We start from the raw sequence: 25,111 nt of genomic DNA on the forward strand, positions 1-25,111 counted from the left end.
CAGCGACGTGGTTAACTCTTAACATCGAATCATAGAACCCCACAGTGCAGAATGAGGCCCTTCAGCCCATCGAGTCGACCCCATATCCCTACATATTTTACCCGCTAATCCCTCTGACCTACGCATCCCTGGACACTAAGGGGCAATTTCTTAGCATGGCCAATCAACCTAACCCGCACATCTTTGGACTGTGGGAGGAAACTGGAGCCCCCGGAGGAAACCCACGCAGACACGAGGAGAATGTGCAAACCACCCAGGCCCGAGCCGGGAATCGAACCCAGGTACCTGGAGCTGTGAAGCAGTAGTGCTAACCACTGTGCCACCGTGCCGCCCCATCCACACACTTGATCACTTTCTGGAAAAATTCTATCAAATTCGTTAGGCGTGACTAAGCAAGGCTGACTATCCCTAATTAAGCCCTGCCTTTCCAATTGGAGGTTAATTCTCTCCCTTAGAATTTTCTGCAGTAGATTCCCTATTACTGACGTGAGATTTCCTGTTCCTGTATCACCATTCCTTCACTGCCGCTGGGTCAACATCCTGGAACTCCCTCCCTAACAGCACTGTGGGTGTACCTACACCACATCGACTGCAGAGCTTCAAGAAGGCAGCTCACCACCATCTTTCCAAGGGCAACTAGAGAGGGGCAATAAATGCTGGCCCAGCCGGTGATGCCTACATCATACACCCGTATGGTGCATCATGAGGTCATTCGCCCCATTGAATTTGCAGCAACTCTCTGACAGAGAAACCTACTCAGTGCCTCTCCCCTGTTCAATCCCTGTAACCCCACAAATTTACTATGGTTAATGCATCTAACCTACACACCTCTGGACATGATGGGGCAATTTAGCATGGTCAATCCACCTAAGCTACACATCTTTGGAGTGTGGGAGGAAACCGGAGCACCCGGAGAAAACCCACGCAGACATGGGGAGAATGTGCAAACCCAAGACCGGAATCAAACCCAGGTCCCTGGCGCTGTGAAGTAGCAGTACTAATCACTGTGCGACCATGCCGCCCTTAAGTGGATACTTTTTTTAAAAACTAAACTGATGAAACCATGGTCGATTGTCGTAAAAACCCATCTGGTTCACTAATGTCCTTTAGGGAAGGAAATCTGCCGTCCTTACCTGGTCTACATGTGACTCCAGAACCACAGCAATGTGGTTGACTCTTAAATGCTCTCTGTCCCAGAAAACCACTCCATTCTAACACAATTAGGGATGGGCAATAATATTTTCCTCCCATTTTAAAGGTACTCCAATATTAATTACTCCTCTTAATATGTTTTTACTGAAATATCTATCCTTTGTTTCACTCCAACAAGGCTTTTGTTATTTTTTTCAGCTAATCGTAGGCTTTGAACAAAAGCTCACTCTGAGCTGATTTTAAATTGAGTATTTGAAAGAGAGCACATTTGTTTAATTGTTTTATTATTTTAGAACTGGCCAGCATTGGAAACTTTGTTTGCTGTAAATAAGTTGACACGCTGTATGTCATGTAACATGCAAAGGTCAGTGAAAAATGGAGGGGTGGCATTGCTGCCTCATAGCGCCAGGGATCTGGGTTCGATTCCCAGCTTGGGCCACTGTCTGTGTGGATTTTGCATGTTCTCCCTGTGTCTGCGTGGGTTTCCTCCAAGTTCTCCGGTTTCTTCCCATGTGCCACGATGTGCAGGTTGGGCAGGTTGGCCATGCTAAATTGCCTCTGAGTGTCCCAAGATGCGTGGCTTAGGGGGATTGTGGGCGTGAGTGCGCGGGATAGAACCTGAGTGGGATAGTTGTCAATGCAGGCTCGATGGGCCAAATGGCCTCCTTCTGCACTGTAGGGAATCTTCGAACAAAGAACAAAAACAGCCCGGGAAACAGGCCCTTCGACCCAACGAGCCCGCGCTGCCATTTTAACACCACCAGTCCCCGCCTCCACCCATGACCCTTATCTATTGTTTTATGGCAATCCACATTGAGGGAAACTAATTCAGGGACAATTTATTCCTGCCAATCAGCCTAATAGCACATCTTTGGGGTGTGGGAGGAAACCGGAGCACCCGGAGAAAACCCACGCAAGCACGGGGAGAATGCGCAAACTCCCACAGACACTCTCCCGAAGTTTAATGTCTGTTTGGTTCGGTTGCAGCTCAAGACTTTACACAACAAATCCCAGCCGAAAGGAGGAAATGATTGGATCTCTTGATCGATTGGAAGCGAGGACTTGCAGTGAAGAAGAATGTAAGTTGATTCTGTGTGAGTTACTCACCTCTGTGACTGTTGTTCAAAAATAGCTGCTTCTCCAGATATTTTCTAATACAGGGGCAAAGAGAAAAATGGTGTGGTTAGCAGCCTCTTCCCCACTTCAACCTGTGAGGATTGTCACTGCCTGTTCTTTGCCCACCAACCAGATGTAAATTCAAACGGGGAGCTGGAGCTCAGTGTCATCGGACCATTTCCCTCCCAGCCAAATCCCACATGAACAGTTCCCTATTCTGCCTTCGTGGCTTCTCCATCTTTTAATCCATTATCAGAGAGTCCGTACAGTGCAGAAGGAGGGCATTCAGGCCATCGAGTCACCACTGACCCACCTTTTTCTCTTGCCCAGGTCTTATCTCTGCAACCCTACATATTTATCCCACTAATCCCCCTAAAGGGTAACTTAACATGACCGATCCACCTAAGCTGTACATCTTGAGAGTGTGGGACAACAGGAGGAAACCCATGCAGACACGGGGAGAACGTGCAGACTCCACACAGGCAGTCACCCAAGGCTGGAATCGAACCCGGGTCCCTGGCGCTGTGAGGCAGCAGTGCTAACCACTGTGCCACCGTGCTGCCCATGTGAGCTGGGAGAGATTTCCCTCATTGGGGTGGTCCAGGAAGGAATCGGGACTGACCCTCACCCACATACCTGTAACTGTAACATGGACCCCAGTGCAGCACTGGCCCCTAACTTCCTAAATTAGAATTACAGGACGGGGACCTGGTGGGAGGTATTGAATAGGAGCTTTGCCTCCATCAGAGTTTTTGTAGGGTCCTACAGAGTGGTAGTAAAAGGAGAAGAAGAAGAGATTTGTGTGGATGCCAGGTGTGACATTCTGACTGGCACTTGTGGGTGGCAGTGGAAGCAGTGGTGTCGTCGTGGTGTCACTGGACTAGCAAGCCAGAGACCCAGGGTAATGCTCTCGTGACCTGGGTCCGAATCCCAACTTGGGGGGAGTGGGGTGATGTCCAAGGGAGGAGCATGACAGGTGACACAGTGCACTGGGAGATTGGGGTGCATGTGCAGTGGTGCCCCCTAGAGCTCAGCAGCGGCTTCCCGGCGTGAATCGGCTATGCCCACCCCCCATGCTGGAGTGATTCCCATTTGGGCTCTTTCTTTTCCCAAAGCATGGTACAATTGCGTCTGGGAGCTTGTCCAGAAAATGGGCGAGATTCTGTCTCATTTTCACGCCTGTTTAGTATTTAGAATATTTTTGGTAAGATTACCCCCAATAACTCTGATGATGACAATGAAACCATTGTCAATTATTGCAAAAACCCATCTGTACTTCTGCAGTTCGTGTGGTGTAGGTACACCCACTGTGCTGTTAGGGAGGAAGTTCCAGGTTTTTGGCCCAGGACAGGATAAGGGCAAATTTAGTGATTCAATTTACCACCCATGTTGAGTACCTTTGATACACTCTGACTAACCCCCTCTCCCGCCCAGCCCATCACAACATGCCGCCGTACCCCCTGGTCCTTGTATACATCTGACTATCTCCTCTCCCACCCAGCCCAGCACAACGTGACCCCCACACCCCGTGCCCCGGTGAGCATTTTATGCTTAACTAGCACCATGGAAAACAGGTTATCTGGCCGTTCCTCCGATGTTGACTTCTTGAGCCTCGCCAATTTTAATTGCTCCAAACTCACGGGTGGCACGGCGGCACAAGGGTTAGCACTGCTGCCTCACAGTGCCAGGGACCCAGGTTCGATTCCCGGCTCGGGTCACTGACTGTGTGGAGTTTGCACATTCTCCTCGTGTCTGCGTGGGTTTCCTCCGGGTGCTGCGGTTTCCTCCCACACTCCAAAGATGTGCAAGTTAGGTGAATTGGCCTTGCTAAATTGCCCTTTCGTATCAGAAGGACCAGCAGGGTAAATGCGTCGGGTTCTGGGGACAGGGTCTGGGTGGGATTGTGGTCGGTGCAGACTCAATGGGCCAAATGGCCTCCTCCTGCATTGTTGGGGATCCTATGACTCCATGATTGGTAGCTGGGTCTTCAGCTGCCGAGGCTTCTCCAACATGGCTACGCCTTTAAACTTACCTGCTCAACTGCAGCCAGTTTCCCGGACGGCTGCACGACACTGTTCTCACCTGGCCTGGGTCGGAAGGATGGAGTGAGAAAGTGGTAGCTGCATTCCACTGTTAAGGTAATAGGAGTGAAGTCCTCCTGACTGGCATTGGTGCTTTGTTCGTCCCTTCAAGGTGGTGGTAGTGACTGGGGGGAGCTGGATCCGAATTCTCAGCACGTGACACCTCTGTAGAGGGTTGATTAGCTGGGTTGGCTGGACAGCCAGTATGTCTGATGGTGATTGTATCTGGACTGATTGCTACCCACAGGAGTCATAAGAACATAAGAAATAGGAGCAGGAGTAGGACATCTTGCCCTTCGAGCCTGCCCCGCCATTCAATAAGATCATGGCTGATCTGTCGCTGCTCAGTTCCACTTTCCCGCCCTCTCCCCATAACCCTTAATCCCCTCTCTCATCAAAAACCCATCAACCCGCGTCTTAAAAATATTTAGCGAGGCAGCCTCCACCACTTCAACGGGCAGAGAATTCCAGAGATTCACCACCCTTTGAGTGAAGAAGTTCTTCCTCAACTCCGTCCTAAACCGCCCCCCCTTTATCTTGAGGCTGTGCCCCCTCGTCCTACTGTCCTTTCTGAGCGGGAAGAGTCTCTCCACCTCTATCCTATCCATCCCATTCATCATCTTATACGTCTCAGTGAGATCTCCCCTCATTCTTCTAAAGTCTAACGAGTACAAGCCTAGTTTATTCAGCCTCTCCTCATAGCTCAACCCCCTCAACTCCGGTATCAGCCTAGTAAACCTCCTCTGCACTCCCTCCAAGGCCAAAATATCCTTGCGTAAGTACGGCGCCCAAAACTGCACACAGTACTCCAGCTGCGGCCTCACCAATGCCCTATACAGCCGCAGCAAGACCTCCCTACTTTTATATTCAATCCCCCTCGCTATGAAGGCCAGCATCCCATTTGCCTTCCTGACTACCTGCTGCACCTGCATATATAGTGACCTGTATATAGTGACCTATATACTCAGTTACATCTACCAGGGAGTATGCTAGGAGCTACAAACTGATCTACATGATCCAATGATACTTGTGTGGTATGGTGCCATCTGAATTTCTGGTTTTGTGGCCCACTATCAGATTTGATTATACTGTGCATTTAAGAAATGTATTTGTGCCACATTTCTTGTGCAGGATTTGTTTTAGCAATTTGTTTTATTGTCAGTGCCGCTTTGTCTGTAGCCCATGTTGTTACTGCAGCAGCATAATTGATTATAATTGCTGGAATGTTTGTTTTAATCTGAATTAATGCAGTGTTTTGGTGCTTTCCCCAAGAGCTTTTCAGAGTGCGGTTTGATTAGCTTGATTGACTGGTGGGGTTAGGGTCTCAGAAAGAAATCCACTTCAATTGCTGTTTGAGATTTGTAGAAGAAACAAATTGCCCTCTGTCTGTCTCTTTCTTTCTCTGGAGATTGGAGACTGGGATCTGTCAGAAAATAGATCTCTTTCTCTGAAATTCTGCTGCTTGAAAGTAGATCTTTCTCTGAAAACTGCTACATGGGAGTCAAAAGGCAGGTGGTTCTCTGTATCTGTCCAGAGGGGTCAAAAAGCTGAAAATCTAACATCCACGTGAGCACATCTGTTTTTGATGCGAATTGGTACTGAAGTCAATTTATGTCTATGGGGATGTTGCTTAAATTGGAACTATAGAAATATTGCTGTTAGGAATTATACTTTGTCATATTTAAGTATTTTAATTGGCTAAAGGTATGCCAATTCCTTTTTGTTATATTCTAACTGTGTTTTCAACTAAAGTTTGTTTTAATTAAAAAGTATCTAGTGGGTCAGCAGATTCATACCTGGAGAAAAACACCGAAAACCAAAATCAAATAAAATGGGATCTAGGCTAACTTTATAATACGGAGTCCCTGTTCTGATCCCCCAACACAGGTATCCATTACTAACAATTTGAATAGCAGTTTTTGTAAGTACGTCAGAGTCAAAAAGGGTTGCATTCATTCCTATTTCCATTGTGCTGTGGAAGTGGGATCGCTTCCCAAAGTCAACCTTCTTTTTGAAAGGCAATTATTTGCCAAACCTGGCTAAGTGCCACGAGTTTTCTTTTGACGAGCTCTGAGCTGAATGCATTCTACGCCTGTCCTGAGCAAGAGGTCAGCGAGAGCACGCCCTGGATGAATCTGTATCTGAGGTCACCATTGCAGATGTCAGAGCAGCTTTTTCAAAGGCCAACCCACAGAAAGCGACTGGCCCGGGTGAGGTACCTGGATGAACGCTAAGATCCTGCGGGGATTGGCTGGCAGGGGGTATTCACAGACATCTTCAACCTCTCTTTACAACAATCTGAGGTCCCGACCTGCTTCAAGAAGACGACCATCATCCCGGTACCTCAGTGACTATCGGCCAATGTCTCTGATGTCCGTCATTCTGAATTGCTTCGAAAGGCTAGTCATGGCACCAATCGATTCCAGCCTCCCGGATTGCTTGGTTCCACTACAGTTCGCCGACTGCCGCAACAGGTCCACAGCAGACGCCACCTCCCTGGCCCTGCACTCAATCCTGGATAACACGGACACCTACATCAGACTCCTATTTATTGACTACAGCTCAGCCTTCAACACCATTATTCCTCTGGAACTCATCACGGTAGCACAGTGGGTTAGCACTGCTGCTTCACTGCTCCAGGGTCCTGGGTTCGATGCTCGGCTCACTGTCTGTGTGGAGTTTGCACATTCTCCTCGTGTCTGCGTGGGTTTCCTCCAGGTGCTCCGGTTTCCTCCCACAGTCCAAAGATGTGCGGGTTCGGTTGATTGGCCGTGCTAAGAAGTTGTCCCTTAGTGTCCAGGGATGTGTAGGTTAGAGGGATTAGTGGGTATAATATGTAGGGATATGGGGGTAGGGCCTGGGGGGAATTGTGTTCTGTGCAGACTCGATGGGCCGAAGGGCCTCTTTCTGCACTGTAGGGTTCTATGATTTCCAAACTCCGTGGCCTGGGCCTCGGCTCCCGGCTTTGCGACTGGATCCTGAACTTCTGAACTCACAGACCACAATCAGTAAGGATAGGCAACAACACCTCTTCCACAATCATCCTCAAGACCAGTGCCTTGCAAGGCTGTGTCCTCAGTCCCCGACTATATCCTTATACACCTATGACTGTGTGGCCACGTTCCCCTCCAATTCGATTTTCAAGTTTGCTGATGATACCACGTGGGTCGTGGGTTGGATCTCAAATAATATTGAGACAGAGTCCAGGAATGAGATAGAGAACCTGGCGAACCGGTGGCAACAATAATCTCTCCTTCGTCATCAACAAAATGATGGAGATTGTCATCAACTTCAGGAAGCGTAAAGGAGAACATGTCCCTGTCGATATCAATGGGGATGAAGTAGAAAGGGTCAAGAGCTTCAAATTTTTATAGTTAGGAAAGCCCACCAATGCCTCTACTTTCTCAAAAGACTAAGGAAATTTGGCATGTCTGCTATGACTGTCACCAACTTTTACAGATGCATCATAGAAAGCATTCTTTCTGGTTGTATCACAGCTTGGTATGTCTCCTGCTCTGCCCCAGATCGCAAGAAACTACAAAATGTTGTGAATGTAGCCCAATCCATCAGGCAAACCAGCCTCCCATCCATTGACACTGTCTGCACTTCCCACTGCCTCGCAAAGCATCCAGCATAATTAAGGGCCCCACAAATCCCAGACATTCTCTCTTCCACCTTCATCCATTAGGAAAAAGGTACGAAAGTCTGACTATCAACCGACTCAAGAACAGCTTCTTCCCTGCTGCTGTCAGACTCTTGAATGGACCTCCCTCGTTCTAAGTTGATCTTTCTCTGCACCCTAGCTATGACTGTGACATTACATTCCGCACTCTCTCCTTTCCTTCTCTATGAACGGTACACTTGGTCCGTAGAGCGCACAAGAAATGATATTATCGCTGTGTGGCTAATACACGTGACAATAAATCAAATCAAATGTGCTGAGAATTAGAAGCCATGTTCTCCAGTCATTATCAGCACCGTGAAGAAATGAAAAAAAGTATCCATGACCCAAAAAGTTTGCAGCTGTGTCTCTGGAAATAATAAGAACCAATCTTGATCGTTGCCAAGTGTCGTAGCAGGATTCTGGCAGAGGAACAGAGTCGCTTGTCTCACTGAAGGACTTAATCATTCAGTTAAGCAGAAACACATGTCACTTTTTTCTCTCTCTATCCTTTCTACACTGTGCCATCAAATTCACTTTGTTAAAGATCAGTCATTTTTGGATTGTCGTGGAATGACGGTGAACAATGTTTCATTGTGATGTTGAGTGGATTACCTTGTACATGGAGCAAGGCAGGCTGTTAAGAGGCCTCAGTTCAGGCATATCAAACACTGGAGCATGCAATACCCACAGGTGTGGTTTCACCAGCTGGTATAAGACAAGCTGGCTGGTGGAACGTGAAAAGAAGGGTGACTGAGGGAAGGTTAGAGGGAGATTTTCTCGACGTTCCGTTGCTCTTTACTCGGAGGCGTTGACTTTGCCAGTGGTGCCCATAATTTTCCATGACGAGTGCCGTTTCTCCTTAAAAAGCACCAAATAGTTGAACAGTAAATTGAGAACATGGTGGGTGGGCCTCAGTTTGTTTGGAACTTCTACAGCTGCTGCTGACGTTTCTTTACGGGGTTTAGAATCATAGAACCCTACAGTGCAGAATCCGGCCCATCGAGTCTGCACCGAACGCAATCCCACCCAGGCCCTACCCCCACATCCCGACGTATTATACCCACTCATCCCTGTAACCTACGCATCCCTGGACACTAAGGGGCAAATTCTTAGCACGGCCAATCAACCTAACCCGCACATCTTTGGACTGTGGGAGGAAACCGGAGGAAACCCACGCAGACACGAGGAGAAACTCCACACAGACAGTGACCCGAGCCGGGAATCGAACCCGGGACCCTGGAGCTGTGAAGCAGCAGTGCTAACCGCTGTGCTACCGTGCTGGCTATTGATGGGATCTCTGCCACATCCCTGCTGAAGGTTCATTGAAGAGGCAGTCGCTTGGCAGTATAGAACCTGAATGTTGCTCAAAAGAGAGAGCATGTTGCCAAGGCTTTGTGCCTCGCACTCATCAGGACAAAGACAAGAATGCCAAATTTCAAATGATCAGTTTATACTGGGCGGAAATGAATACTGGTTAGCAAGTCGACCCTGCCTCTGTTTGATCATGGGCTGTGGGCCATGCTTGGCCCACAGCGTTGCCATGGAGAAAGGAACAGGAAGTTATAGGATCCCCAGCTCCGGGCTAATTCAGAAAAGGTGCAAGTCTTGAACATATTCCTTACGTTTGCCAAGAAAAGGTTGACTGCATACAACCATTTGAAATTTGGCACTCTTGTGTTTGTTCGGATGCGTTCAAGATGAAAATCTCTGACAATATGTCTCTTGAACGATATTGAAGAGACAGACTGAGCAAGTTAGTAAGCTGATACCTGTGATGGATGCGGCGATTTGCATAATCAGAAAAAAGACTCCAGAGGGGAGGCATTTGCCAAAAGCATCAGGTAGGTCAGCGGAGAAGCAAAACCAATCAGTAATCCTTTGCATTCATTTTACTTCTAACAGTTGCGGACCTGAGTCCTCCTGTGTTTCCATGTCTGATTGTAGCTGAATGAGGGATGGCAATACAATCTATACCCAAATGAACCTTAAGTGCCTGACACATGGGATTGCTTTTCTCTCCAAAGACTGACGCAGGTTTAACATAACCTCTCTACTTTTCAATCCATCCAATGCTTAATTTGCTTTTTTTTCTTAGAAAATGGCTTTATTAACCTCCATTGCTTTTAATAGTTTGTGGATTTCTCCTCCCAGATGTCTTTACTCCTCCAGCCCATATACAGTCTTTTCTAAGTAATATGTGTTAATAAAATGTAAAGCCCCTCAGAGTCAAGCCAGCCTCTACCCGCTTTAGCTACAGCTCAATGACGCAATGCTAACTTAGTATTAGCTCCCTTCAAGCAGGTTGAATGGCACCTATAGCGAGGGGGATAGAATATAAAAGCAGGGAGGTCTTGCTGCAACTGTACAGGGCACTGGTGAGGCCGCAGCTGGAGTACTGTGTGCAGTTTTGGCCGCCGCACTTGCGCAAGGGTATATTGGCCTTGGAGGGAGTGCAGAGGAGGTTCACTAGGCTGATACCGGAGATGAGGCGTTTGGACTCTGAAGAGAGACTAAATAGACTAGGTCTGTACTTGTTGGAGTTTAGAAGGATGAGGCGGGATCTTAGAAGAGATGTATAAGATAATGAAAGGGATGGATAGGGTAGAGGTAGAGAGATTCTTCCCGCTCAGAAAGGACAGCAGGACTGGAGGGCACAGCCTCAAAATAACGGGGAGGCAGTTTAGAACGGAGTTGAGGAAGAACTTCTTCACTCAAAGGATGGTGAATCTCTGGAATTCTCTGCCCGTTGAAGTGGTGGAGGCTACCTCGCTAAATATATTTAAGTCACGGGTAGATAGGTTTCTGACAGACAAGGGAATTAAGTGTTATGGGGAGAAAGCGGGAAAGTGGAACTGATCGACTTCAGATCAGCCATGATCTTATTGAATGGCGGGGCAGGCTCAAAGGGCTCGATGGCCTACTCCTGCTCCTATTCCTTGTGTTCTTACGTACTCTGCAACGGTTTCAGCTATCGATAAAGACCACCAACAGAAAACTCGATCATGAGCATCGTTTTATTTACCCCTGCTCAGCAGTTAAGTGGAAGGAATCATATCCCCACAGACGGCACAATGGTTGGCACAGCGCCAGGGACCCAGGCTCGATTCCAGCCTTGGGTGACTATCTGTGTGGAGTCTGCATGTTCTTCCGTGTGTCTGCGTGGGTTTCCTTCGGGTGCTCTGGTTTCTTCTCACAGTCCAAAGATGTGCGGGTTAGGTAGATTGGCCGTGCTAAATTGAGCCTTAGTGTCCAAAGATAATCAGGTTAGGGGGAACGAGTCGTGGTAAATATCTGAGGTATGGGGATAGTGTTTGGGTAGGATGCCCTGTCGGAAAGTCGCTGATGTGGATCTCACCAGCCACCCAGTCATCTGTCCAAGGGAGAGGCTGTCCCGAAAGCTTGCTGCTTTTGCTCCAAATAAACCTGTTTGGACTTTAAACTGGTGTTGTGGGATTTCTCTCTGGAAAGTTGATGGGCCAAATGCCCTGCTTCTGCATTGTAGGGATTCTGTGATTCTATATACTGTCAACTGTTCAAACTTCTTCCAATTTTGCATCTTCCCTTGTCCCCAACCCTTCAAGGTCTAGGCGACAGCTTTCATTCCTCTGTCTGTTGTGTAGCTGCCTCTCTGTAATAATTCCTATTTGTCTAACTGTTGACGAGGAGGACCGGAATGATTACAGTCATGGGACTTGAACCTGGACAGGAGGCTCGGACACTGAAGTTGCCAGTATCGTGGGAGGTCCCTGAGATGTCCTCCACTCGGGTCCTTCCTCGCCAGCTCGGGGACAGGACGAGCGACCCTCGTGCTTCGATATTCGTCGGTCAGTTTGTTATTTCCTGTTGATGTGTAGAGCCAAGCGCATCCATTCTGTGGCAAAGCAAATAAATTGGTTGTGAAACTCTTATTTCCTCTGAGGATTACACTTGAGCGGATATCGAAAACTAGATCCAGATGAGGAGAAGGAAAGCTCCAGCATCCCACAGCGATCAGGAAGCGGATGGGGACTTGCTGCCCATTCTGGTGTTAGACCCATTAGCTGATGACTTCAGGGAGTTCATCATTAGCAGCTGCCGGGATAGAAATCTGCTCCAACACAAGCAGTCTCTTGTCTTTTCAACCCTGCTGCCTGCCAGCTTCATCTCTTTGGAAGTAGTTTCTTTTGTCTCCATTTGAATTGCGAGGAGTTTATCTGACCCAAGCCTTCAGTTGTGTTATGTTTCAGCACCTTGCTTGCCAAGTGCTTGAAGAGGCTGAGGTCAGTGCGAAAGGCTCTGTCAAAGTAAAGGCTTTGGCCAGGGGTCTGCACTCATGCAGAAGTCGCTCTCAAACTTATACCAACACCAATCTCTTCCCGGGATCAGTGTCCAAACTTTCTGCTGAAGTAAATGAAACAATTCTGCTCTGGCACTGAAATAGAACCATAGAATCCCTACTGTGCAGAAAGGGGCCATTCAGCCCATCGAGTCTGTACCGACTGTCCGAAAGAACATCTGACCCATGCATTCACCATGGCTAATCTACCTAACCTACGCATCTTTGGACATTAAGGACCAATTTAGGACAGCCAGTCCGCCTGACCGACACATCTTTGGACTGAGAGGGGAAACCGGAGTACCCGGGGGAAACCAAGGCAGACACAGGGAGAATGCGCAAACTCCACACAGACAGTGACCCGAGGCCAGAATCGAATCCAGGTCCTTGGCAGCGTGAGGCAGCAGTGCTGAGCACTTGCCAACGTACTGCCCCTAATCAAGGATTGTGAATGAAGGGATTATGTGCCTTTCCACTAAAGTGTTGGATTTGATTTCCCGTTTGGTCCACAGCCCATGATCAAACAGAGCTTACCCGTGCTTATCTTGACTCCCACCTCCCTGTTTTTTCTTATCTCTTCCCTTAAGACTTGCATCTTCACCCCCTCTCTCCCTGAGTACACTGATCTCTCCCTCTCTCCTCTCCACTCCACAGTTGCTGCCTGGGATCATCGAATGCCTGCAATGCAGAAGGAGGCCATTCAGCCCATCGAGTCTACACCAACAAGAATCCCACCCACGTCCTATCCCCATAACCCCGTGCGTTTCCCCTAGCTAGTTCCCCTAGGGTCAACTTAGCGTGGCTCATCCACTGAACTTGCACATCTTTGGACTATGGGCGGAGCACCTGGAGGAAACCCACGCAGATACGGGGAGAATGTGCAAACTCACTCTCTCTCACACACACACACAGTGACCCGAGGCCGGAATTGAACCTGGGTCCCTGGCGCTGTGAGGCAGCAGCGCCAACCACTGTGCGACCGTGCCACCCAAATATCAGAACTAAGTTTGGTTAGGGGTCGGGGTCGGGGTGAGATTTTAAACTGGAGGAGCCAATGGGTTTCTTGGCAGTTTGTGGGTTAAAATTGACAATTGGCTGCAGTGCGCTGGCTTCTGCTTTTAACTTGAGCTCACTAGCCTGGTCGTGCCCGGTCGGGTTATCTAATATCGTGTGCGAACAGTGTAACTGGAATACAGTTTCAACGCGGTTTTAAATTTAATGTCGTATCCGTGAGCTTCCTGCTTTCTGAGCCTCGCCATCGAAAGCAACCGCAGAGCCCAGCACACGGAAACATTTCTGTCAACACTCAGCACTCCCAGCTGCTTGCCTCGCCTGTTCCCAGGGAAGGGTGCGCTCCATATGTTTTCTGCGAGGCTTTTTCTCTCGGAATCATGTTTTGGATTTAATTGGTAGTAATGAGGGTGAAACTGTCAGCGTTTCCCTCTGTAAGTGACAGTAATTTCCGAAATCCGCACGTGTGCAGCTGAGCCTGGAAATCAACCCAAACTGCAATCAATTAGAAATCACCCGACCTTTGGAGAATTTGTCCTTTGACAGTGTTATTCAGGCTGTGGACATTCTTGTTCAGTGAGGTGTAGCTGGTGTTTTAATTTCATGCTAACTTCAGAATGAGTGCTGAAAATTCTTTCCTGGCCAGCGTAGCAAATTTTATATTTGTGGACTATCCGATTTCTCCGCCATGTTCAAAGGAAACTTTTTAAAATAGTCTTTCCAAAAAATTTGCCTGTGATGTTTTGGCGTCTGCATTAACCCCATGCGCGTGTCCCCATCGCTCACTTTGCTCTCTGTTGAAGTGGAAGATGCATTTTATTTCTGGATTTGCAGCCTGTGAGAATACTTCAACGTGATTGGCTGCTTAGCCTGATTGGTGACATCAAGGTTGCCGGGTGCCTGGAGAGCATGAGAACATAAGAAATAGGAGCAGGAGTAGGCCATCTAGCCCTTCGAGCCTGCCCCACCATTCAATAAGATCATGGCTGATCTGTCGTGTCTCAGTTCCACATTTCCGCCCTCTCCCCATAACCCTTAATCCCCTTGCCTATCAAAAACCCATCAACCCGCGTCTTAAAAATATTTAGCGAGGCAGCCTCCACCACTTCAACGGGCAGAGAATTCCAGAGATTCACCACCCTTTGAGTGAAGAAGTTCCTCCTCAACTCTGTTCTAAACTGCCCCCCCACTTACCTTGAGGCTGTGCCCTCTCGTCCTACTGTCCTTTCTGAGCGGGAAGAGCCTCTCCGCCTCTACCCTATCCATCTCATTCATCATCTTATAGGTCTCAATGAGATCTCCCCTCATTCTTCTAAACTCTAATGAGTACAAGCCTAGTTTATTCAGCCTCTCCTCACAGTTCAACCCCCTCAACTCTGGAGTCAGCCTAGTAAACCTCCTCTGCACTCCCTCCAAGGCCAAAATATCCTTGCGTAAGTGCGGCGACCAAAACTGCACACGGTACTCCAGCTGTGGCCTCCAGTGCCCTGTACAGCCGCAGCAAGACCTCCCTACTTTTATATTCAATCCCCCTCGCTATGAAGGCCAGCATCCCATTCACCTTCCTGACCACCTGCTGCACCTGCAAGCTGGGTTTTTGCGACTCATGCACAAGGACCCCGAGGTCCCTCTGCACAGTTGCATTCTGCAGTTTTTCGCCATGTAAGTAGTAGTCTTTCCTACCATCATTCCTACCAAAGTGGACAACTTCACACTTGCCAACATTAAATTCCATTTGCCATTTCCTGGCCCATTCGCCCAGCCTATCTAGATCCTTCTGTAGACTTTCCACACCGTCCGCGCAATTTGCCGTTCCACCAATCTTGGTGTCATCAGCAAATTTCGACACCATACACTCGGTTCCCTCCTCCAGATCATCTATATAAATGGTAAATAGCTGAGGCCCCAGCACCGACCCCTGGGGCACTCCACTAGTCACCAACCGCCAATCTGAATAGCACCCATTGATCCCACCAACTCTGAAATATTTGAGTTAATATTCGGGGGGGGAGAAAATCGACGAGACAGAGATTGCCTGATCTTTGTGGGAAGTTTTTCTTCAAGGTCGAGATGAGTGTCATCACTTTGTGAATGAAGTAGTATCTGAGCTGATTGGATGTGGGCTGCCATCTTGGATTGGAGCTGAGGCAGGAGACGTACCACCAGACGGCAGCAGAGGGGAGCGAGCGACCTGTGACACGGGGTGTACTGACAGAAGCTGGATTTCCTTCACACGTTGGAAAAGCTTCTAGAGGATTAGCGTCTTGCGTCACGTGATAGCATCATAGAATCCCTACAGCGCTGAAGGAGGCCATTTGGCCCATCGAGTCTGCACCGACTCTCTGACAGAGCATCTTTCCCAGGTCCACCACCCCTTTGGAGAAGTAAATTGCTCTTTGGGAGAGGTTTGATGCCCCTTTGAATTGTCGACTGGACATGAATATGCATAAAGATAGATAAGGGCTATCATACAAATGAAGAAGATCTCGTCAAACATAGGTCCTTGAGCAGCACTGGAGGTAATGAATAGGGAGGGGTGGGGGAAACAGGTAAAGAAGCCAGTATTAGCAGCGCAATGCTATGCTTGGAGAGGGAAGAGTAGAACCAAACACAAGTAGTTCCAATGGGTTGGACAGTAAATGTCACTTTTTTTCTGTATCAACCTGGAACTCTAAGAACGTACTTTGCTCGTGTTCTGTACACTGGGGGCCACACGGAAACAGTGACATAAAGCTGCAATGGTCAGGGAAAAGTAATCAATGCACTGTTCGGGGAGAGGGGGTCCAGAGGGGCCACGTTTTCACACAGAGGGTGGTGAGTGCCTGGAACAAGCTGCCAGAGACAGTCGTAGAGTTGGGTACAATTTTGTCTTTTCAGAAGCATTGAGACAGTTACATGGGTAGGATGGGTATAGAGGGATATGGGCCATACACGGGCAATTGGGACTAGCTTAGTGGTCTTCTTGAAAAAAAAAGGCAGCTTGGATAAGTTGGTCTGTTTCCGTGCTACAAACCTCTGTGACTCCATAAACATTATTAAACAGTCAGTCCCGTTGTATTCAGGTATCGAGCCAGCAGTGCTTTGATTTGTGCTGCTAATGCTCTAATCTCTGGAAAAGCCAGAGAAATGAGCTCTTGAGGTGCTTCTGGCAATTGGAAAGCTTTTACAATTGCTTCCGACACCAGAGCTGCAATGTAATTGCGTCATTAGTGGACTAAATGGCTCTGTTTAATTCCTCCATTTGCTAATGCACTGCGTGTGCAAACATGTTGACTGGACCTTCACTTTGTTGCGTGTGATTTTTTTGCCAGGTCGAGATTATTCACACCCACCACCTTGCACGACTAAAATGCCTAAAAGATTCCAATCTTGAACATCAGCCTTGCTGTCACTGAAATTTGGAGAGCCTTATAAAGATGTCCTGCTAATAACCTGTCCCTAGGTTATATGCATCACTCCTACGCACTACTTAAAAATGACGTTCTTGTTTCCCTTCGCAGTCTCCAGACAAATTGGATGGCAGATCTGCTCGGAAGTGTCGTATCCCTCGGGAACCTCGGGTCCTGCATTCCCGCTCTCCGGCCCCACTGAAGTGTCTGTAATGCTGATCAAGCGAGACAAAAAACTACAACAGTATCTGCTGGAGGCAGCGTACTCCTACGTTCCACAGGTACCCCTTCCTTCCTGTACAGGGCAAAACAAAAAGGATTAGGTAGGCGCAAAGAACCTTAGGCCCAAAGTTAACTGCGCAGCAGCATTTAATGTAATTATGTTTAATCAATGCATGCCATGTTGTGTCAGTCGCTGCAGTATCTGGAATGAAATATTGACTCGTTGTCTTGGGAACACCACTGGCCTTTCCATTATTAGTCCTAAAGATCAAGCTGTCCAGAGAATTTAAATTAAGTGATTTGAAGCACAATTGAATTAGGAACTCCATTCTAAGAACACCATTTGGGGATTGAATTTAGGAGTCGCAGCGTTATGTTGCAACTGTACACAACTCTGGTGCGGCCGCACTTGGAGTACTGTGTGCAGTTCTGGTCCCCACATTATAGGAAGGATGTGGAGGCTTTGGAGAGGGTGCAGAGGAGGTTTACCAGGATGTTGCCTGGTATGGAGGGGAGGTCCTATGAGGAGAGACTGAGGGATTTGGGGTTGTTTTCACTGGAAAGAAGGCGGCTAAGAGGGGATCTTATTGAAACATATAAGATGATTAGAGGTTTAGATAGGGTGGATAGTGATAGCCTTTTTCCTCTGATGGAGAAATCTAGCACGAGGGGGCATGGCTTTAAATTAAGGGGGGGTAGTTATAGGACGGATGTCAGGGGTAGGTTCTTTACCCAGAGGGTGGTGAGGGATTGGAATGCCCTGCCTGCTGCGGTTGTAAATGCGCCTAGTTTGGGGGCGTTTAAGAGATCCGTGGATAGGTTTATGGACGAAAAGGGATTGGTTTAGGTTAGTGGGTCATTGTTTTGTAACTGGTCGGCGCAACATCGTGGGCCGAAGGGCTTGTTCTGCGCTGTAATGTTCTATGTTCTATGTTCTATTTTTGCTCTTAACCCCAGATGGTAAATTTTAATGCAATTTGCACAACACATTTGCCAACACACACAGTCCTGACATCCATTTAGATTCTACATAAGTTTCTGACCTAACCTTAGGCAATACCCTAGTAGTATTATTGCTAGACTATTAACCCAGAAACTCAGCTAGTGTTCTGGGGATTCAGGTTCAAATCCCACCACGGCAGATGGTGGAATTTGAATTCAGTCCAAAATATCTGGAATTAAGAATCTGCTGATGATCATGAAACACAGTAACAAGTCTGACAACACCAGGTTTAAGTCCAACCGATTTATTTGATAGTAAACTCACTAGCTTACGAGGTTCAACTCTTTGTCAGGTGAATGGAGAGTTCTGGCCTCGGACAGAGCATATAAAGCACAGACAGTTTACAGATTACGGATTAGAATGCAAATCTTATTTGCATTTTAATTTGCATTCTAATCAGTAATCTGTAAACTGTCTGTGCTCTATATGCTCTGTCTGAGGCCAGAACTCTCCATTCACCTGACGAAGAGGGGAACCTCGAAAGCTTGTGAGTTTACGATCAAATAAATCTTTCTTACATTTCAATGGACGGTGTAAAAAGTGACAATTGAAAGAACAAGATCTAGCTATATTCACACAGTAAACAAGAGCTTTACAGGGTAAATCGGTTGGACTTAAACCTGGTGTTGTCAGACTTCTTACTGTGTTTACCCCAGTCCAACACTGGCATCTCCACACGATGACCATGAAACCATTGTCGATTGTCAGAAAAACCCATCTGGTTCACCCAAGTCCTTTCGGGAAGGAAATCTGCCGTCCTTACCCGGTCTGGCCTACATGTGACTCCAATGTGGTTGACTCTCAGCTGCCCTCGGGCACGAGGGGTGGGCAGTAAATGTTGGCCAGCCACTGACGCCCATATCCCTCAAATGAATAAAAAAAAATTAGTGGTCCCAGCAGATGTGGGAAGATGGAGAGGGATCCAGGCTCTGGTCAAAATCCCAGCAAAGCCTTGGAGGGGGCCAGGTAACCATTAACAGTTAACATCAAATGCTGAGGCCTCTCATCCTATGGCAGGTCAAATTGATTCTCAGTTCAGTTCTAATGCAATTATGTCCCTCTCTCTCGGGAACGATACTTATCCTTTACCCTTGAGGAGACACCCCGCCATGACAGGCCTGTGTGACTCTGTGTAACCAGTGGTGTTTGAAGATAGGGTGACAGGTTAATATCTGGCTACAGGGCAGGTTAATAGTAGAATGAATGGAAATGTACAGAAAGCAGGTTCATGCCTATTACTGTTTTTTTTTAGTGGGATTTTCAAAATGTTTTCAGCTGTTTTATTTTAAGTGTGACTTTCAAAATGAATCTCCCACACTCTGAGTACTGCAGACTGCCTCAGAGAGAGTCACGCTGAAAATCTGGGGGACAGTTTTGGTGCCTTTCTTTATGAAAGGACATCATTCTATGAGAAGCCGCTCAGAGAAGATTCCCGCGACTGATTCCTGGGGCGAGGGGGTTTTCCGATGACGGAAAGGCTGGACCTGTATCGATTGGAGTTTAGAATAACGATAGGCATCTCCCAGTTAAAATGGAGATGAGGAGAATCTTTTTTCCTCTCTGAGAGTTGTGAGTCTGTGGGAGGAGGTGAGGTCATTGAATATTTTTAAAGGCTGGGTTACGTAGATTGGCGATTGACAAGGGAGTGAAAGGAGACAGGGAAGGAAATTGGAGTTGAGGTCGCAATTAAATCAGCCATGATCTTACTGAATGTCAGAGCAGGCTAGAGGTGTAAAATGGCCAATGCCTGTTCCTAATTTGTATGTTAGTCACTGCTTTCTGCCTGTTTTGTGAGAGGCAAGAGCAGTTAATATCTTGGTCAGTTTTGCTATTATTTTTCATGTGTCCCCACTTTTATTTTCCAATGACGCTGCATGCACTGCAGATAGACTCTACACTGCCAAAGTATGAGAGTGCATCTCAATAAATAAGTGAAAATATCGAGATGCCATTGAGTAAATGTCAAGAATGATCCACTGTGGTTTTACAAAGCCATGAAAAGTAGCCACTGGGATTCCGGCCACACGATCCTCTTGGAAGTATTATCTATTTATTGAGTTGCGGCCAAGTTAGTAGTTTTCTCTGCGGCTCTTGAGAATACGAGGGTTATGTTGAGCCAAAAATACCTCCCTTGTCTCCATTTTTTTGCTCATCATAAGTTCTACAATTTTTGTTATTCACTCATAGGATCGGGACGTCGCTGGCAAGGCTGCCCCTCCTTAATTGCCTTTTAGAAGGTGTTGGTGAGCTGCCATGTTAAACCCCACAGTCCTGGCAACAGAGTTACGTGCACATTTCTGTTAGGAAGGGATTGTTTTAACCCAGTGACAGTGGAAAGATCAAGTTTCAAGTCAGACCTGCAGGTCTTGGTGTTCCCACGTGTCTGCTGTCCTCGTTCCTCCTGTTGGCGACAATGAGAATTAAACAAGCCGTTGAATGTCGAGAGGGGGAGGTGGTGAGCGCCTTGTTGGGGTTGGTCACTGACTGGCATTCGTGTGGCACGAACTTGAGTTGACACTCATCAACCCAAGCCTGGGTGTTGTCCAGGTCTTGTAACATGCAGACAAGGATGGCTTTGACGTCTCAGGGGTTGACATGTTGCTAAATATTGGGTAATCGTCAGTAAGCGTCCCCACTTGTGACCTTATGGACAGAAGGTCACTGAGGAAACAGTTGAAGACGATTGACCCAACGAGACGCGATCCTGAGGAATTCTTCCAGTCATGTCCTGGGACTGAGATGAATGTTTTGCTAAGTGCAGCTTAGCAACGTATGGGTGGATTTAATGTAGGCTTTGGCTCTTGCCTGGAGAGCCAGCAGAAATGCCGTTTGGGAAGGCCAGCCACATTAAATGGTCACAGTGGACCTTCTCCAGGATGAATGTTCCCCACCCTGGGGGAGAGAGGGTTGCTGTCTCACCTGCTGCAAGTTGCCAGCAAATCAGTGGTTGGCAGCTCTTCATTGCTCGCCAGCACCACTGGGAAGATAGTGGCTGCTGCTGGTACTGAAACATGCCGAGACCCAAGATCTCTGAGGGACCCCAAGCTGCAGGTGATGGTGGGAGGGCGATAGTGATTGGGGGGGGGTTACAGTGGAGGGGGAGAAGTGGGGGTTGGCAGCAAAGGCAGGGGTTGGATAGCAGATGCTTCCTAATCTAGATTCCTCAATCAGGCACTGAGTGCCTTTGAACAAGCACCACCCCCAGTGTCTCCCCAGAAGTCACCCTGACAGTATTTGCTTTGGGCATGTCCGACGCTCACCGCTGGCGGGATGAGGCCCTATAGGCATCATTAATTGCCCTTAACAGAGTAGGAAGACTATCCATAAGTCTTCCCTTCACTGACTTAATCAGGATGGAGGTGAGAGGGCAGTAGTGTGCCCACCCACCCGCCTGCCTGCCTATTTAAATGCCCCTTCATCTCCAAATCAGTGGCACAGTGGTTTGCACTACTGCTTCACAGTGCCAGGGCCCGGGTTCAGTTCTGGCCTCGGGTCACTATCTTTGTCCCCGTGTCTGCATGGGTTTCCTCCGGGTGCTCCGGTTTCCCCCTACAGTCCAAAGATATGCCGGTTAGGTTGATTGGCCATGCCAAAATTCACCCTAGTGTCAGGGGGCCTAGTAGGGTAAATACGTGGGATTATGGTAATAGGGCCTGGGTGGTTGGTGCAGACTCGATGGGCCAAATGGCCTCCTTCTGTACTGTCGGGATTCTATGATTGATTAACAAGATGGGGGACATTAAACTGTGTGCTGTGCATCTGTTATTCTCAAAGCTTTCCTCTCACATTAGTAGAGGCTACTCAGATTGGGCAACTAGTTCAAGCCAAGAACGTTCTGAACCACAACATGTTTGCTGCTGTTTTCACTGTTTACAGAATTGGGATTGTATCTCCCTGGCCACATTTAGGCAAAAATAGATTGAAGTAAACTGGCGAGCAAAGTGATTGGCAAGTGGGGAAGAAGTCATACTGCCTCCACCTGCAAATTAATGAATGAATAAAGGCCAACATTGGGAATTCTCACTGGCACCAGTGTCCACCTTCACAGCATAGCCGTAGCAGTGACTGCCTGCCTTCTACCTGCAGGGTCCCTTAGAGGGGAACAGCACCAGAGCACAGCCCAGCAATTCTGCAAACAGTTTGCACGTTGGTTGCTTGGAAGTACAGAGCTTCATTATTGCCAAAGCTTTTCACCTCCCATTCATCAAGCCAAACACAATTCCAAATTTCATAGAATCCTGCAGTGCAGCAGGAGGCCATTCAGCCCATTGACCCAACACCAACAACAATTGCATCCAGGCGCTATCCCTGTAACCCCATGTATTTACGCCCCCCCCTCCGCCCCCCGAAACTGAAGTTCAATTTAGCACAGCCAACCAATCTAACCCGCACATCTTTGGCTTGTGGGAGGAAACCAGAGCTCCTGGAGAAAACCCATGCAGACACAGGGAGAATGTGCAAACTCCACACAGACAGTGACCCAAGCCGGGAATTGAACCCGGGTTCCTGGTGCTCTGAGGTAGCAGTGCTAACCACCGTGCCACCCATAATGATCACAACACTTTATACTACAAGGGAAAAGGGTGCTGAATTGGCTTTGATTGGCCGAGGTGTTACCATTGGAGAACGCAACAGGGGACTATAGGCCGCCCCGCCACCCCACAAGCTCCAGGTAATTCAAAAAAGCCTCCAGGCTTGAACATATTCCTTTTGTTTGCGGAGACAGATCCCTGGGTAAGAATGGATGTTGCTTCCAACAAGTGTAAATGAGCCACAATACAAGCTCATCTGATGATTTTACATTGGTTGCGAGTGTGTTAGCACACTCAGGAGTGTTCAGCAAGTGCTGCCCCATCTCAGAACCACATCAGACAGTAGTTGTTTTGGGGTTTTCTAAGTGTGGGGAGAGCTTCGCTAGCTTCTCTTTTCAACCATAATTTGCAGAACCATCTACTCCGTGTGGCTAATTTTTCTGAATGTATACAGCTCCCAGAACCTAATTGAAGAAATGTGGAGGTGGAGGTTCAGGCTTGGACTCAGGAAGCAAGGGGGCAGCGATGTACCTTCTACTTCTCATTACCCTGCAAGGGCAGTCATGGGAGGCAAAAGCATCGTGGTATTGTCAGTAGCCTAATCCAGAAATAACCCAGAATAAGGCTTTGGGGACCTGGTTCAAATCCCAATTTGATTATCATAAAAACCCATCTGGTTCACTAACATCCTTTTAGGGAAGGGAATCTGCTGTGCTTTTTCAATCTGGTTCACACATGACTCCAGAACCATTGCGACTCTTAACATGCCCTCTGTGATGGCTTGTCTGTCGTATGAGGAGAGACTAAGTCGGTTAGGATTATATTCGCTGGAGTTTAGAAGAATGAGAGGGGATCTCATAGAAACTTATAGAATCCTAACAGGGTTAGAGAGGGTAGATTCCGAAAGAATGTTCCCAATGGGGGTTGGAATCCAGAACTAGGGGTCATAATTTGAGGATAAGGGGGTAAACCCTTCAGGACTGTGATGAGGAGAAATTTCTTCACCCAGAGAATGGTGAATGTGTGGAATTCGCTACCACAGACAGTAGTTGAGGTCAAAACATGGTCTGATTTCAAGAAGAAATTCGATACAGCTCCAGGGCTAAAGGGATCAAGGGATCTGGGAGCAAGTGGGGGACCAGAATATTGAATTTGATGATGCACAAAACGAATGGCAGAGCAGACTTGAAGGGCCAAATGGCCTCCTCCTGCTTCTAGTTGCTATGAAATGGCCTAACAAGCCACTCAAATCAAGGGCAATTAGAGATGGACAATAAATGATGGACCAGCCAAAGACACCCATATTCCATGAAGTAATTTTACATAAACTATCCATTGCCAGTGATAAAAAAACAAAGAATATTACAGCACAGGGACAGGTCCTTTGGCCCTCCAAGTCTGCACCGATCATGACGCCTGCCTCAATTAAAACCGTATGCAGTTTCAGAGTCCATATCCTTCCAGGCCCATCTTATTCATGAGTTTATCCAGATGCCCCTATCATACCTGCAGCCACCACCTCTCCGGGCAGCCTGTCCCAGACATCCACCACCCTCAGTGTAAAAGCTTGCCTCGCACATCCCCTCCAAACTTTTCCCCACACACTGTGTCCTCTCGTACTTGACTTTTCTACCCCAGGAAAGAGCATCTGACCATCCACTCTGCCCATGCCTCTCATAATCTTGTAAACCTCCATCAGGTCACCTCTGCTGTTCCAGTGGGAACAAACCGAGTTTCTCCAACCTCGCCTCGTAGCTAATGCCCTCCAGACCAGGCAACATCCTGGTAAACGTCATCTATACCCTCTCCAAAGCATCCACATCCTTCTTGTGGTGAGGCAACCAGAATTGTACACAATATTCTAAATGAGGCCTAACTGAGGTTCTGTTGAAGATCACCAACCTGTCCAGACAGGGATATTAAAGGAGCTAGTCGCTCTACTACTTTAGGCAGGTAAGTGAAACTCTGGGCTGAATTTTACTGCGATGGTGAAGGTCCTGCCACTGGAGCTGAAAGTAGGAGGTGATTGTGCTTAGGCAGGCAGCAAGAAAGGCATCTTGCCAGCAGTGGCCAATGAAATAGTTGCTGCCCCCAAAGATAGGAGCCCCCCCCGCCTCCCAAAGAGTCGCTGGCCCAATCAGAGATCCAGAAACCCAGCATCTCCACCACTAGCGCTGACCCATCGATGACGGTAACTAAGGCCTGGTGACACCAGGATCAAACTGGCAACCCTCAGTGGATAATGAGGGTGTTGGTGTGTCTGTTGGACAGGTCACGTCACTGCTACAGGATGGGCAGCAAGAGTAGCCCTTGGCACCAGCAAGTAAAACAACGGGTGCCCAAAATCAGCCCCCCGCTCTGGAGCCCACTGCCATGTTTCGCTGGGTGTGCTCCCCACAAGGGGAAGAGAACCCCCAATGTGGGCACCATGGAGATAGGAAGTACTGCTTATTTATGTGGCTCAGTTAGACTCCAGGCAGGGAGTTTGCCTGCTATCTAGGGCTACCGTGGCACAGTGTTAGCACTGCTGCTTCACCAGGGACTCGGGTTCAATTCCAGCCTCCGGTCACTGCAGTTTGCACATTCTCCACGTGTCTGCGTGGGTTTCCTCCGGCACTCCGGTGTC

General features: G+C 47.9%; 1 protein-coding gene across 1 annotated transcript in view; it reads left to right on the forward strand.

Moving 5' to 3' along the window:
- apoltp (apolipoprotein lipid transfer particle homolog) overlaps positions 1-25,111 on the forward strand; it is a 293,932-nt gene that overhangs the window by 80,116 nt on the left and 188,705 nt on the right. The window contains exons 15-16 of the mRNA XM_080207085.1: positions 2,140-2,231; positions 16,840-17,009. Coding sequence (XP_080063211.1) covers positions 2,140-2,231; positions 16,840-17,009 — 262 coding nt within the window. The remainder of the gene's footprint in view (positions 1-2,139; positions 2,232-16,839; positions 17,010-25,111) is intronic.

Source organism: Carcharhinus amblyrhynchos, chromosome 18 (genome assembly GCF_965287045.1).
Source record: "Carcharhinus amblyrhynchos chromosome 18, sCarAmb.v2.hapA, whole genome shotgun sequence".
In the NCBI taxonomy this organism is placed as follows: Eukaryota; Metazoa; Chordata; class Chondrichthyes; order Carcharhiniformes; family Carcharhinidae; genus Carcharhinus; species Carcharhinus amblyrhynchos.